The following is a 13,825-nucleotide window of genomic DNA, read 5'->3' as shown; positions in this document are numbered from 1 at the left end:
CTCGTGTATGGTCGTCGTAGGCTGGTGGTGCCAGGTGGAACTCATGCCGATAACCCGCCGCATGTCCTTTCTGGTCATGGAGCGTGCAGGGTGTGGGTGCACTATTCTAGGGCCAGTATCCAAGGCGATACAAGGACGCCACCTCCAGCCAACGGGTCTCCTCACGAGACCCAGAGAGCGGGATGTCAATGGGCTTCGTTGGCTCAACATGCCCCTTATGGGGCATGCCTTTCACGCTCGTAATAAGCAACTGCGCCTTTCCGGCCCTGAGCTTAGCTGGGGTATCAATAAGAAGACAACGCACTCACCATACGGGTGCGGAAAAGAATAGCAGGGCGTGTTCTATTGCTCAGGCTCGCAGCGTAGCCGTCTGTCCGTTTCCCAGCTCGCAGTTAGCCCCATATAGTCGTAAGTGATGCCTCGTTCCGAGTCTTATAGAGTGCACGGAGTTCATACGAATACATGGACGAGGCGTGAATCGAGCCCGGATGGTAGCGCTGCGGAGCAGAGCGCGACAAGACGACGGTGGATCCAGCTTGAGAGAGCAAGCAACATAGGCGCCCAATTGAGACAGGGACTTCTCCGCAGATCGCGAACTCGGCTCCGGGCCGCAGCTTGCCTGTATATATACTCCTTATACGCCTGCCAAGACCGCCTCCTCCAGAGTATTTATTGGTCCTCCGTGTTGCAGAGATACAGTCGCTCATTCGATCTCGTTGGACTGGATAGTAGCAACAAAAATGGTCGCGACGCGTTTTCCATCTCCAACGTGTAGATTCGAGTTCGCCCGCCCTGTCGCGTAGGCCCCAGGCACCAAGTCTCGCGACACTAAACCAGATCGACTCCAACGGCTACGTCCGTTGCGTTCCTTGTTCTCATACTACCACGTTGCACCTCGAGTGGCGCATCTGCTGTTGCTGCAACTATGGCACACCAGGGGCCATGGCTCATTCAACTCGATGGTCTCGCTGAAGAACTCGAGTCGCACCAGATCATCCAGGCCGAAGAAGAGGAGAGAGCGGACAAGGAGTTCTACAAGATCCTGCGCGATGCGTGCGACGTCGTGCGCGACGCGGAGAAAAACGCGTCCCCAGAGTTGCCTGCGATCGTTGAGAAGGCGCATGCACTGCTCAACAGCGCCCTTGACTGGGCGATTGGGGACGATCACTACGAGTATATTCCGTGCTTCTCCACATCGAAGGATGCACCTGAAGTCGAAGACAGCTTGGAGATGTGTGGTAAGTATGTATGTGACACGTTCTGAGCCACTGCTAAACGCTACACGTCTCGTTCCAGGGTCCGACATCACCGAGGCGTTCATGCAATTTTACACGCAGTATCTCTTTCCAGGAGCGCGTAAGCTGAGGAATCGCTAAACGTACAACACGCTTTTTACTGACTATGTCCCGGCTACCAAGCGCGACCGAAGCTTCCTAAGTTCGCCCGGACGCCCGCATGGGCCAAGTCTCCCCGCCCACATCCGCGCTCGACTCGTCTCGCGCGTTTCCGCGAGGGAGTCGCCTGTTCTGCATCCGATGACACTCCGTTGGCACAGATCATCTACCAAGCCCGGGCGGAGGGAAGTATAGACTTCGCGAGTGCCCCCAACGCGATGGATCTGTCTTCCGGAGGTACCATCCTCGCAATGGCCGGTTCAGGAGGCTGGAAGGGCCGCGATCCAAGGCTGCACTACTACTTCCTGGAGGACCAAGACGAGGACTGCATGGAGGGCAAGGACATGGACCCCGGGCTCTCCAATGTCGCGCGCTACGTCGTGACTGACGAGGACCGCAAGCTTGTCTTCCTCGCCGACGACGATCGCATCAAGTCGTTCTCGTGGGCGCCCTCCCATGATGGCACGGTCCGCTCGCGCCTCCCAAACGTGCACACCATGAACTCGCTGCGCGACTTTTCTGGGCCGATCTCGCTCCTTCCCAACGGGCGCATCGTGCGTCTGGGCAAGGGCCAGGCAGCGATCTGGACGCTCGACGAGCTCGAGAAGCACCAGGATAACCCGGGGAAGCTCATAGGCGAGGGCAAGCTGAACACCGACAACAGCTGGCGCGAGTCGGGCTCGAAGCGCATCGAGATGTCGAGCGGGACGCGCCCGCACTCAATCGTCGCCTTTGCGGACGACCCGACGTACGCACCTACAACGCTGCACGTACACGCCCCAAGTGGACACCTGCTGTGCGGAGAGAAGCGCGGCTCCGCCGAGCACAGCTTCGGGTGCGTGTCGATCGACCTAGAGCATGAAGGGCGTCGCGTCACGCGCTACCTGGGGCACGGGAGCGACATAGAGCGTATCACGGCCAGCGCGGGGGACCCGAATGTGTTCATCACCGCCGGGAGCGACGGGTTTGCGCGGATCTTCGACCTGCGCCGGCCGATGCCCGTGCTCTCGTTCAACACCGGCACACAGAGCGAGGCGTGCGTCGACGTCGTCTTCGTGCACCCAGACGGGATTCCCAGTGCGTTTTCGTCGTTGCTCATTTGAGATGTGCATTTTTTCCTGACAGCTGCCTGCCTAGCGCTTTTCACTGGCGGCGAGCGCACGGAGCAGGTCAAGGTGTGGGACGTGCGCGCGAGGTCCGTTGTATACGAGCTCTCGACGGGAAACAACGCGGTCTCGGCGATGGCGTGGGACTCGCACCGCTCGGCATTACATGTCGCGACTGAATGCACGCGCATGAATCGGATGGGTGAACGTAGCGGGTATCGCAAGGCAAGGGTTCCGCGCTGGGCGACGTGGAATGCGATCGAGCAGGAGGTTGAGGCGCTGAAGGCCGGTACGGGAGCCAGCGGTGTACTCAGCGACACAGAGGCTGTAGATGTTCCCGAAGCGGCAGAGGACGCCGAAGTAGCAAAGCAGGACGTGGCAACGGAGGAGGTCGCCGAAGCACGATCGACCCAGGAGAAAGCGATGGACGTCGTTCAAGATACCCCCGAAGCTCAGGTCACAACTGCAAACGCTACTGTTGAGGTCATCCGCGAGGACGAATTGTCGGACGCGGAAGAAGATGAAGACTACGATGAAGACGAGGAGGACCTGGATGAGGGTGAAATGGATGACGAAGACGAAGAAGAGGATGAAGACGAAGACGGAATGGATGACGAGGACGGCGGCGAGGATCAAGACGAAGAAGAAGAGAGTGCGGAGGAGGAACCGGACGACATTGATGAAGAGTACTCCGCCGGAAAGCGCTGGCCCTCGAGTTGTTACCACAAGGAGAACTTCTTTGGCTACGCGTTCGACGCAGGAGAGGATATGCTGAGTGAGTCTACCACCTGTGTGTCCGGTTACCAGGACTACCACTCACGTATGCCTCGTTCAGTTCGCTGGCAGTACAAGGCAGAGCCGAACATGTTGTTTGTACCGCCAACTTCGGACTTCGACTTTTGAGCCGATGCACGCGGTGCTGCTTTGAGGCCACTGGGTACTTTCCCTTTGTTCACCCATCTAGAGTACGCTTTTTAGTTATCTAGACAATCTATGTGCCGCAGGAGTATGCTTGGCTAGTATAACCTACCTCATGCAACAGTTATATATGGGTCCTGTTGTAGTCCTTGAATGCTACTTGCAGATCCCTCGTGAGGTTTGCCACACCAAGTGAGTCGGCGTCACCTCTGCTACATCCCATGCAGATGCAATGCGTTTACTTATAGTACAAGGAAAATTCGTTACTTTTCGACGTCAAGCTCGTGATGATCCATCTTCTCGTGCGCGCCGGAATCCGACATATCGTGCGTATCAACTTCGTCTCCGAATACTTCCGCCATCTGCTCGAGAGTCTTGCCTGTGTACCGAGAATGTCAGCATCGTCGCTAATAGAACCGTATCGGGCCATGTTACCTTTAGTTTCGGGGAAGAAGAGGGCGATGATAACGAAGTCGATGGCGTTCAAACAGATGAAAATAAGGTAGTACTTCCAGCTGATATTGGTGATGGCCAAATTGGAAACCTAGAAAGCGGAGGACGTGCGTAAGTCTGACATTCCCAATGACAGGGTCACAAATTCACTTACCTGTGAGAAGAGAACGTTGAACGCCCAGTTCGCGCACGTCGCCACGCTCGTTCCCATCGACCGTGTCCGGGTTGGAAAGACCTATATATCATTATTAGCCATGCTCTGTCGCTGATGAAGGTTAATGTTCGAACGCTCACCTCGGATGCAAGCACCCAGCTGACGGGCCCGAAACTGAGGGAGAAGAATATGCTAGTCATAAAGATCATGGCGATGCCCGCGCGCTGCGCCGCGAGGTTCGTGGACTGGTCGGGCGGGAATGACGCGACGATAGCGGTCAGGACAGAGTATGTGACCACAAAGCTCCCCGCTCCGAACAGCAGGGGCTTCTTCCGTCCAACGGTATCCAATACGAGCGTGATGAAGCTGCCCAGGCAAACATCGTAATCAGCATCAACCCCGTTCCCCGACACCGCTGCTGCAATCACGCACAAGAAGTTGGTGATAGGCCCAACGGCTCCATAAATGCCCTGCACGAGAAGTGACTGGCCCGCGCTGAGTCCGAGCGCCCTGTACATCGACGGCCCGAAGTAGTTGATCACGTTGATGCCCGAGAACTGGCCGAACACCTGCACCCCGACCGCGACGAGCGTGCGGCGCAGCATCCCGCGCGTCGCCCACAGGTCGCTGAGGGAGCGCGAGCGCACGCGCTGCTCCGCCTTGATCGTCGCTTGCATCTCTGCGAACTCGGCGTCGGCGGCAGCCTCCTCGCCCGGGGCGCTGCCGTGAAGAAGGCGCACGACGGCGAGGGCTTCGGCGTCCCGGCCTTGTTCAAGTAGCCAGCGCGGGGAGCGAGGCATGAACTGCGCACCGATGAGGAGGAGCGTGGCTGGGGCGAGCTGGAGAAAAGACGTTCAGCGAGGTGCGGGTGGGGACTGTCGAAGACTGACCTGCAGGCCGAGAGGTAGCCTCCATTGTTTGTTACCATCCAGATATTGGCATCCGTATCCGACCTATATGCGATTGAGATGAGGAGGATGAAGGGCCACAAACGGCGCGACTCACCCAATTTGCTACAATAAACCCGATACCGATCATTTGCTGCGTCAGTCCCACCACAAAGCCACGGTGTTCGGCGGGGGCAATCTCGGTCTACATGGACAGGTGGTCAATTTTCATTCAAGAAACTGGGATCGGCACGGGAACTTGCATTATATAAAGGTACGGTCATCGACAGAATGCTATTGACGGCGGATGTGAGTTTTTTTTAGGAAATGTGCAGGGATGTAGGAACTCACCCGATAGCGAAGCCGGCGACAATACGCCCAATAAGCATGCAGGCGAAGTTGTTCGCTCCGGCCTGCATCGCACATCCCCATAACGCGATGAGCGCACCCAGCTACACGATACATGTTAAATGAATCCTGGTCGGTAGTCATGGATAGACGCACTTGGACTGTCCGCTTACGGCCGAATCTGTCGTTCACCCTAAAGATGGCAGGGTCGTCGTGAAAAATACTACACTCCAGGAACTGGCCTTGCTCACCATCCTGCCCCAGCGGCACCGAAAAAGCACCCGCCTATGAAAAGAATATATATCTAGGATCTGAACCTAGAAGAGAATGTCGCTATACCTGTAAAGGTTGAGACCACCGCGCCAGACAGACTGTCGTAATTGCCAGGGTTGTTTACGAAGCTCTTGAACTCGGAGAAGGTGATGACGGAGGAAATAATTCCGCTGCGAAGATCCGTTACTTGCTCAGCGAATTCCCAATCTGGCTAGCAAAGCAGATGCTCACCTGTCATAACTGCAGAGAGAAGAGCATGCATTTAGCACGACCGGCCAGAACTAGAAGCTCGTCTGCCTACCCAAACAAAAAGGAACCTAGACGAAGACACAAAAAGGTGAGCGCACCGTCTTCTCTTCCCGAACATCCGCCGGAGACATTAGAAGACTCACCTATCGCGCAGAACAGCGCTATAGAGATGTTGTAGATGCGCCCCATGCTTCAGCCGTGTCGCGAGCGCGTCAAAGAGGTCTCCAGTCGTCGCAAACGTCGTCGCGCAAGTACACCTACGCACGAGTCGCACGGCTGTCTCATACCGGAGGCTTATATAGCGTTCAGCTGTGAAGGGGCGAGGTCACCGGTACCGTCCAGGCATGCTGCCCCGCACTGGACCCATCAAACCGCTTCTGAGCTTCTGGAGAAAGTTCGGCCCTCCAGCGTGATAGCAGAGGAAAGAGGCATAACACGGGCGCGTCTTGGGGTCATGCGCCCCCGGTTCTTGACCTTAGCGTGCAGAGGGCTGCCTCGCCGGCTCTGGCGGAGGCGGGGGCGGGCCGGCTGCGCGTTTCGGTGCAGCTTCGGATGTTGTTGTTGGGTGTGCTGGGTGGATCAGTAAGGAACGCGTCCCGCGTGAGACATGCGGGTGCTGGGCGACTCGGGGAGAGCAAAATGAAAACACGGGGAGCGACGTAAATGTGAGGTAATGGTGCCTGTGTACCAATGGAGAGTTCAATGGGCCCCCGGTATTTCAGCAACACCGCGGGCTCGCAGTTCGCTTGTGCACTTCCGCGGTTTGTAACGCAGCAAGAAGGAAGCAAAGGATCGAGTCGCGTGTGCAGTCTTAGTAGAGGTGACAAGCATTATCATGATCAACATTCGAAGGAAATCACTGACGATCCATATTGTACACTTTCATCATACATCCTGGAAATTTCCTACTTGCGTCTCCATATATTTCAGGCTGCGCTGTCTCCCGCGTCATCTGCGCCTGCAGGGAAGTATAGCGGGAGCAAGTTTCTGCACGGAGGTGAGGTCGACGGCGCTTCGCAAGTAAATTGTAATACGCACTCGTACACCAGCTTGTCGGCGTTACTCCATACGACAAAAATAGTGCGCTCAAGCTAAACATGGCCAAGGCAGGTGACCTCTCGTTACAAGGCGGAAAAGCGCTACTGTACTCACCTTGTCTCCTTCTGGAGACTCCAAGAACCGTCTCACGACGTCGAGGGCAATATGCGTGGCATCGCGGATGGGATATCCGTAGATGCCGGTGGAGATGGAGGGGAACGCCTGCGAAGCCGTTCAGTCGAGCAGGCTGTCTATGATACCTGTGATGTGCACGAACGATATGCTTAAGCGAGTTGTTCGCAGCAAGTTCCAAGCTCGTCTTGTAGCACGACGCGAGCTGCTGGGCCTTGACGTCCACGCCCGAGGACGAGTAGACCGGGCCGACAGTGTGAATGATGTGACGGCTGGTATGAAGGCATTTCGACACTGTCTCGTCGTGTGATGGCGACGGATCTCACGCACGCTGGCAGATCATACCCCTTCGTGATCTTTGCGTCTCCGGTGTCGCATCCATTCAAATTACGGCCTGATGCTGTTGGGGGCGTGAACTCCGAAGACAAGGAACGCGCACTTACATTCGTCGAGCAGCGACGGGCCGGCTGCAGCGTGTATGGCGCCGTCGACTGAGTACAAGGGCAGTAAATGAACGTGGTCGTCGATAGTGTATAGATAGCCTTCGAAGCTCACCTCCGCCGCCCCCTGCCGGCGGCACGCGTTGGTCAATGTGCTCGGAAAGGAAGAGGATATCGGAGGATACGCACCGAGAAGACTTCTATTTGCGGCGTTGACGATGGAATCCACATCCAACTCTGTGATGTCGCCTTGGCTGGGGACCGGAGTGAGCAGTGGGACGGATGAGGCACAAGGACGAACGTCGCATGGCAGTTATGATTGGCACCGGCCGGCGACATTGATCAATCGGACACTTACTACAGTGACACACGGTCCAGAAGCGCCGACTTCGCCGGGTGGCGGAGCGAGGCCGCCTCTGCGCTCTTGAGCACCCCGGACTTGTACAGCTCGCGCAGCGTGGCGAGCTCGGCGAGACCGACGGACATGGCGGGGGCACGGGGGACGAGGACAGGAAGGGAATGCTGGATGGGTGTCAAGGAGAGGGTCCTAATCGGGAGTACCACAGGCACCGCCTCCAGTGGCGACGGGGGGCGTCGGGCGTCTGTGATGCATTGTCCGGCCACCCGTGTTATATTTGGGCTGTTTTGTTCTTCGCCGACAATAACACTCGCCCTGTCCTCTCCCCCCGCCCTCCTCTCGCCAATTGTCTCATGGGGAATGTCGCCTGCTGCTGCTCCGAGCCCATCAATTTCGACGGCGATGTCGATCTCTACCACTTCAATCTACACAGAGCCGTCGGAAAGGGCGCTTTCGGCAAGGTACGCCTCCCCGCCCATCTCGCATTCCGCCTCGTCTCATCTCCGAGCCACACACAGGTCAGAGTCGTCGAACACAAGAAGTCGAAGAAGCTCTATGCTCTGAAGTATATGGAAAAGGCCAAATGCATCAAGCAGAAGGCTGTCGCGAACATCATCCAGGAGCGGAGGTTACTCGAGGAGGTACGTCCTTCGCACTCTGCTCGCTTGCCGGGGGGATCGTTCCCCCTCGCCTCCCAACAACCTGCGCGTGCTCCGGTGACCCTTGGGACCCCCTTTCGCTTGCTGCGACCCCCGCGCGCTTCCTCTGCTTCACCTGGCGGACCCAGTGGTCGGGGCGCTCTGCCATGACTTGACAGATGGGGAAGTCTGGCGGGCAGCTGTCCGAAGCGGAGCGCGTGCGTCGACGCTCGCGTATTCGTGGTGCGTTATGTCAAGGCTGCCTAGCAAGCACTACGCTCCCTACCGGGGAGCAGATACTTGGGCACCACGCGCACCGCCATCCTTTGTCACATCCATATCTTGGCTGATTGGTCTGTACCAGTGTGCTGACCTCGCTCCCTCAATAGGTTGACCATCCATTTGTCGTCAATCTTCGCTATGCGTTCCAGGACGACGAGAACTGTTTCTTCGTCCTCGATCTCATGTTGGGAGGAGATTTGCGATGTGAGCAACCATCATCGTCATTCTCCCCTACCGGCCGTGCCTGACCGCACGCAGTCCACCTAGAACGACTAAAGTACATCCCTGAAGAGGTCGTCAGGTTCTGGATGGCGGAGCTCTCGTGTGCCTTGGAGTACCTTCACCGGCAACGAATCATGCACCGGTAGGATCAATCATGCAATGACGCGTAGAACCGTATCCTAATTTCGCCAACAGTGATCTGAAACCCGACAACATCCTCCTAGACGCAATGGGACACGCCCACATTACCGACTTCAACGTCGCGATCCACTACTCCGAACGGCGGTTACACACGAGCGTCGCTGGCAGCATGGCGTACATGGCGCCGGAGGTCATCGGACGTATGGGGTACACCTGGTGCGCTGATTGGTGGAGTCTCGGCGTCGTCGCCTGGGAGCTGCTCTTCCACCGGAGGCCGTTTGACGGGCGCTCGTCGGAGAAGATGAAGCACTCCATTCTCAAGGACCAGGTTCGGCTGCCGTCGAACGCGAAGGAGAAGTGCAGCAAGGAGGGCCAGCGCTTTCTACTTTCTGTATGCTATCTGTCTCATTCTCAGATGTTCATGTTCACTGATCGCCATGCCGTAGTTGCTCGACCGGAATCCAAAGACGCGCCTTGCTTGCAAAGATCTGGAGTCGGGCATCGAGGAAGTCCGGAATCATCCCTGGATGGCAGGGATCGACTGGGATAGCCTCGAGAACAAAGACGTGCAGCCACCGTTCGTCCCCGATGTGAGCTCCTGTCTTGGTTTTGCATCTCTTCAATTGCTTACATGCCAATCACAGATGAAGAAGGCGAACTTCGACGTTTCGCACGAACTCGATGAGTTCCTCATGGTCGAGAAGCCCTTGACACACCAGAAGCGCAAGCAGCTACATCCCGACTTGGAGAAAATGAAGCCCGAGCTCCGACAGCTCGAGGAGCAGTGCGTGTCATCTCGTATCCACACGCTCTATCCATCTTTATACTGAGCATCACCCTTCCATAGATTTACGTTGTACGACTTTTCCAAGAACCGGCGCATGTCGTATTACCCGCACAACCAGCCGATCACCTCGGTCGGACACGACGAGGCAGAGCCGAGCGAGGTTTTGCCATCCACCACAAATACGCTCCTCCCCACGGGCACTATGATCGACCGCTCCCAGGCGGGCTCGCCGATAAACGAGGACGTCGGGCGGTATACGCACCCACCTATACCTTCACTCGCTGGACACGGCTCAGAAGACTCCCAGTCGTAACACGACCCTGCTCCGTCTCGCTCTCCTTCCCACCCTGGCCTTCTTCGCATGTCTTTCGCCCCACGTCCTCTCTCCACATGCCTTTGACGATTCCCCCCACCCGCCTGCATACCCGTTCGTTCGGAATCCCGAGACCGGCTCCCCCTTTCCTTTCGTTCCCATCGACATCATGTGGACTGCGCATATTCCCGACTCCTGCACGCACGCATACCTACTTATCGCTAACACCTAATTTGTGTACTAGTACCGGGCCCTCTGTTTCTTTGTTATCCCCATATCCCGGAGCTTGCTGGTTAGGCTCTCAGTTGTTCACGATGTGCCTCATCCTGCCGACAGTTCTCTTGTACGTAGCATGTCACGGCTTATTAGCAGTGTACACATCGCTCGGACCCCTGCTGTGTTCCGGGAGGCTGTACGGTTTGACATATATGGTCCATTGCTCGATATCCTACAGTACGAACAACATACATATATGCAACCCGGTAAGCGGGGATTCGTATCAAGATAGTAAGATTAGCAAGACATGAGTACATCTGTGAGCAGAATTGGGCGGTGACATTAACTTCGAATACGCTCGTACAATATCATGCACGACCTGTTAAAGAGTCAAGGCAAACACGCCCTCAGCGATACACCATTGTCATCACCGGAACGAGTGTGTCCAGTCGCCCCCTGGCCCAGACCACTCGACGCCCTCCGCCCACATCCGTTCGGCGACGACGAACGCGTCCCCGTCGTGCGTCCGCACGCGCGCCCCCGCCGCATCGTACTCCCGCAGGACCGTCGTCCGCGCCCCCGCGCGCGCCGCGTGCACTCCGTGAATGCGCATAAAATCGCTGGCCTCGGGCGAGAACGCGCCGTACCGCTCCAGCCCGGGCTCCTGCTCGTTCTCGCAGAGCAGCAGCCGCGCGAGCGGCGCCCCCGCCGCGGCGCGTGCGCGCGCAAAGGCCCGCGCGTACGCGACCTGCCCGGACGCGGGCGCGGCGCACGGCCAGCCGCACGGGTTGAGGACGAGCGTCGCAAGGCGCGGACAGCGCGGCGCACTGGCAGCGGTGGGGGCGCCGGGGCTCGGCGCGGCGGGGACGAGCCCGCTCATGGGGAGCAGCTCGGTGCAGGGCAGGTAGGGCCGGGAGGTGTCGGAGGCGAAGAGCGCGAGGAACTCGAGCGCGGGGAGGGCCGTGAGCATGAGCGCGAGCGTATCGTGGCCGAGAAGAGTCAGACGGGTGTCGAGGCGCAGCCAGAGGCGGCGGAGCGCGGTGAAGGATGCGAATGCGCCGCTCAGGTGGGAGTGGAGGGTGGGTTCTGGGATCGATTGGTCATACAGCACCCCGAGGACGACGTCGAGGGGTTCCTCCTGGTTGAGCGCGTGGAGCGTGAACCCGCAGTGAGGGGGTTGGCAGTACGTCCAGCGTTTGGTGAGGTATGCGTGCGTGGCGTGTCTTCCTACCTGGAGGCGGTCCAGCGTCTCCGTAAGATGTTCAGAGGATATCGCTCCAATGCGAGTCACGCAATCCAGAGGGACGGTGACTGCGGACAGGACGTTGTACCAGATGGTGTGGTTGGGGTTGGGTTCCACGTCGCTCCAGTTCATGACACTGGTAGGGAGGTAGTCCACAATCTCGAGTTCCCGCAGCTGCGGCGAGACTCGCCCCGGACGCGCTCGCCAGGCCTCCAGGGATGGGACGTCAATCCACGTGCGGTCGGGGCCGTTCCGGTACAGTTTCAGCACTTGCAACTGGGGGGATTGGGAAATGAGATTGAGGAGGTCTTCGAGGCGCACCGCGCATTTCATGACGCACAAATGCGAAAGCGCCGGGAAGGGCTGGGATGGCAGGAAGTCGCACGAGAGCAGGCGGAGCATGGAGAGCCTAGGACTGTGAGGGAAGAGCGCATACGAGGGATGTCTGATTGTATTGGTCCACTCGATGATACCCCCTTGGATGGTACATTTCTCAAGGTTGGGAAGCGGCAGCGCGAGTTGCATCGGCCCATATCGCATGCTGTCCTGGTTTTCGGGATAGACAAGGCAGAGGCTGCGAACGCGCGCGCTGTGCTGCATGAGGAACTTCGTGACTCCGCGCCGGGTGGCTATATCCGCATACACGTCGAGATAGCCTTGACCACTGGATGCGAGGCACAGCTTGTACCACTGGGACTCCTGATCCGGCGTTTGGCAGACTAGCGCGGTGGACCACAGAGACGGCGTGCCGGTCGCTACCCTGCGCCATGTATGGCACACGGCGGTGAGGGGTTGCAGCTGTCTGACGTCGGATAAGCTCTCCCATGAGCCACCTGGACCAGAAGCCTTGGGAGGCAGTTTATCTAGGACGAGGGAGAATATGTGCACCAAAATCTCTGTGGGAAGCCGGTTGACCGCGGAATGCAAGTCTGTCAGAGCGCGGATGACTGTGAGCACGTCTCTCCCGACAAGTTTCTGGAGCGAAACGAGCTGTGGATGCCGTTAGCACGATCAACATAGGAGCTACAGTACTTATTGGGCACTCACTAGACCCAGGTCTGGTCTGGATAAACATGCCATCAGTCAGCAGCCATTCAAGCTGTTGATGTCCTTCACGTACTTTTTAGTAGTATCGCGGGCCGATAGCACAAGCTGGTACTCCTGGTGCAAATTTGCAAGCAACTGTTGAGCGAGGTCAAGAGACCTCGAGCACGGAATTTCTGCATCGACAATAGCAGCCATATGCACTAGAAATAACAATGCAGGATAGTGTTTGGGGAACCCGCGAGAGCGTCGAGATGAGCAGTGAGCGGGAGGTTGGATGCCCCGGTGAAAAGTCCCCCTGGCGAGGGCTGGCGGGTGTATACTGGCGGGTACTGGCGCCGGCACTTGTGCGGGGAGACGGGTGAGTAGCGCCTTGACGCCACGAGGCTACTTGCCGAGTTCACATCCTATTTTGGCAATTACCTTTCCTCACTCGGCGTGAAGTCGAACATACGGTGACGGGCGACGCGGTCGCGCCCCACGTGAGCTGCGTTTAAACAAACTAAGGTTCAGTCCGATCGCGTCTGGGGACGCGCAGGGCATATATAACCTCCGTTGCTCGTCCTCTGTTCCCCACCAAATCCAACTGCCCCGAACATCACGACCACCACCATGTTCACCGCCCTCATCTCCCTCTTTGTCTCCATCTTCGGTGCCCTGCGCGCTGCACCTATCTACTACGCTCGCGTCCTTACCCTCGGCAGTACATTCAACTCCTATGCTACCTTGGACGAAAGCACAACAACCATCCGAGTCATCGATAGCTTCTCTGGTACACCCGTCCTCCGCCAGCCTCCGTCTCCGGTCTTCCACACTCTACCGACGGGCGTGTCTAGTAACTCTCTGGCACACTCTCTCGCTTTCCTCACTGCTGTCTTCGTCATCACGACTTTCTTCTATGGCATCATCTGGCATCTGAGGACTACAACACTAGCACTTGGCAACGACGACACCAACATGCAGGCCGGTGACCCCGGGAAGATGCACCATTTGGTCATCGACCTCTCGGGAGTCACCTACAACGGCCTCATGTCGGCGTCGGATGCGGAATTTCAAGCGGGGCTCCTGGCAGCCCTTACCAGCATGCCTCTCGAGTCCTCTCCGCCGGTCGATTTGCACGCCGCCTCGACGCAGACTTCCGAACACAACACCCTGGACGCCCCCTCCTGCGTAGTCAACCGCGAGGATT

The 13,825-nt window shown here is 57.7% G+C and overlaps 6 protein-coding genes across 6 annotated transcripts; 3 read left to right on the top strand and 3 right to left on the bottom strand.

Annotated features, from left to right (window-relative positions):
- The first annotated feature begins 896 nt into the window (after positions 1-896).
- TRAVEDRAFT_168893 (uncharacterized protein) lies at positions 897-3,589 on the top strand. The gene is made up of 5 exons (XM_008041313.1): positions 897-1,238; positions 1,297-1,356; positions 1,419-2,471; positions 2,532-3,275; positions 3,336-3,589. Exons 1-5 carry the CDS (start codon positions 926-928, stop codon positions 3,401-3,403), a joined length of 2,238 nt encoding a protein of 745 aa, XP_008039504.1. The 5' UTR covers positions 897-925; the 3' UTR covers positions 3,404-3,589.
- An 11-nt stretch (positions 3,590-3,600) lies between these two features.
- TRAVEDRAFT_29409 (general substrate transporter) lies at positions 3,601-6,030 on the bottom strand. Its single transcript, XM_008040916.1, has 15 exons — positions 5,926-6,030; positions 5,835-5,850; positions 5,765-5,773; positions 5,600-5,703; positions 5,512-5,545; positions 5,417-5,453; positions 5,264-5,364; positions 5,176-5,206; positions 5,031-5,117; positions 4,916-4,978; positions 4,458-4,864; positions 4,166-4,391; positions 4,026-4,106; positions 3,854-3,962; positions 3,601-3,797 (listed from the first exon to the last, which is right to left on the bottom strand). Exons 1-15 carry the CDS (start codon positions 5,969-5,971, stop codon positions 3,682-3,684), a joined length of 1,467 nt encoding a protein of 488 aa, XP_008039107.1. The 5' UTR covers positions 5,972-6,030; the 3' UTR covers positions 3,601-3,681.
- Positions 6,031-6,603: 573 nt separating this feature from the next.
- On the bottom strand, positions 6,604-7,904 carry TRAVEDRAFT_29408 (A1pp-domain-containing protein). The gene is made up of 9 exons (XM_008040915.1): positions 7,751-7,904; positions 7,582-7,646; positions 7,508-7,519; positions 7,396-7,443; positions 7,283-7,346; positions 7,098-7,224; positions 6,935-7,042; positions 6,821-6,873; positions 6,604-6,769 (listed from the first exon to the last, which is right to left on the bottom strand). The coding sequence occupies exons 1-9, from the start codon at positions 7,876-7,878 to the stop codon at positions 6,709-6,711; spliced, it is 666 nt and encodes a 221-aa protein (XP_008039106.1). The 5' UTR covers positions 7,879-7,904; the 3' UTR covers positions 6,604-6,708.
- A 187-nt stretch (positions 7,905-8,091) lies between these two features.
- TRAVEDRAFT_168888 (kinase-like protein) lies at positions 8,092-10,384 on the top strand. Its single transcript, XM_008041312.1, has 8 exons — positions 8,092-8,211; positions 8,269-8,391; positions 8,778-8,874; positions 8,929-9,034; positions 9,088-9,424; positions 9,480-9,623; positions 9,678-9,817; positions 9,881-10,384. The coding sequence occupies exons 1-8, from the start codon at positions 8,104-8,106 to the stop codon at positions 10,131-10,133; spliced, it is 1,308 nt and encodes a 435-aa protein (XP_008039503.1). The 5' UTR covers positions 8,092-8,103; the 3' UTR covers positions 10,134-10,384.
- Positions 10,385-10,634: 250 nt separating this feature from the next.
- Positions 10,635-12,834, bottom strand: TRAVEDRAFT_72402 (uncharacterized protein; the record flags this gene model as incomplete). The annotated part of the gene is made up of 3 exons (XM_008041311.1): positions 10,635-12,582; positions 12,640-12,655; positions 12,713-12,834. The coding sequence occupies 3 exons, from the start codon at positions 12,832-12,834 to the stop codon at positions 10,777-10,779; spliced, it is 1,944 nt and encodes a 647-aa protein (XP_008039502.1). The 3' UTR covers positions 10,635-10,776.
- Positions 12,835-13,248: 414 nt separating this feature from the next.
- TRAVEDRAFT_48297 (uncharacterized protein) lies at positions 13,249-13,806 on the top strand (the record flags this gene model as incomplete). Its single annotated transcript, XM_008041083.1, has 1 exon — positions 13,249-13,806. A coding segment is annotated over one exon (558 nt), but the record flags the coding sequence as incomplete, so codon positions are not given.
- Positions 13,807-13,825: the final 19 nt, after the last annotated feature.

This window comes from Trametes versicolor, assembly GCF_000271585.1.
Source record: "Trametes versicolor FP-101664 SS1 unplaced genomic scaffold TRAVEscaffold_7, whole genome shotgun sequence".
In the NCBI taxonomy this organism is placed as follows: Eukaryota; Fungi; Basidiomycota; class Agaricomycetes; order Polyporales; family Polyporaceae; genus Trametes; species Trametes versicolor.
Note: the sequence above shows the minus strand (reverse complement) of the source record. Positions and strands in the feature narration are given on the sequence as shown.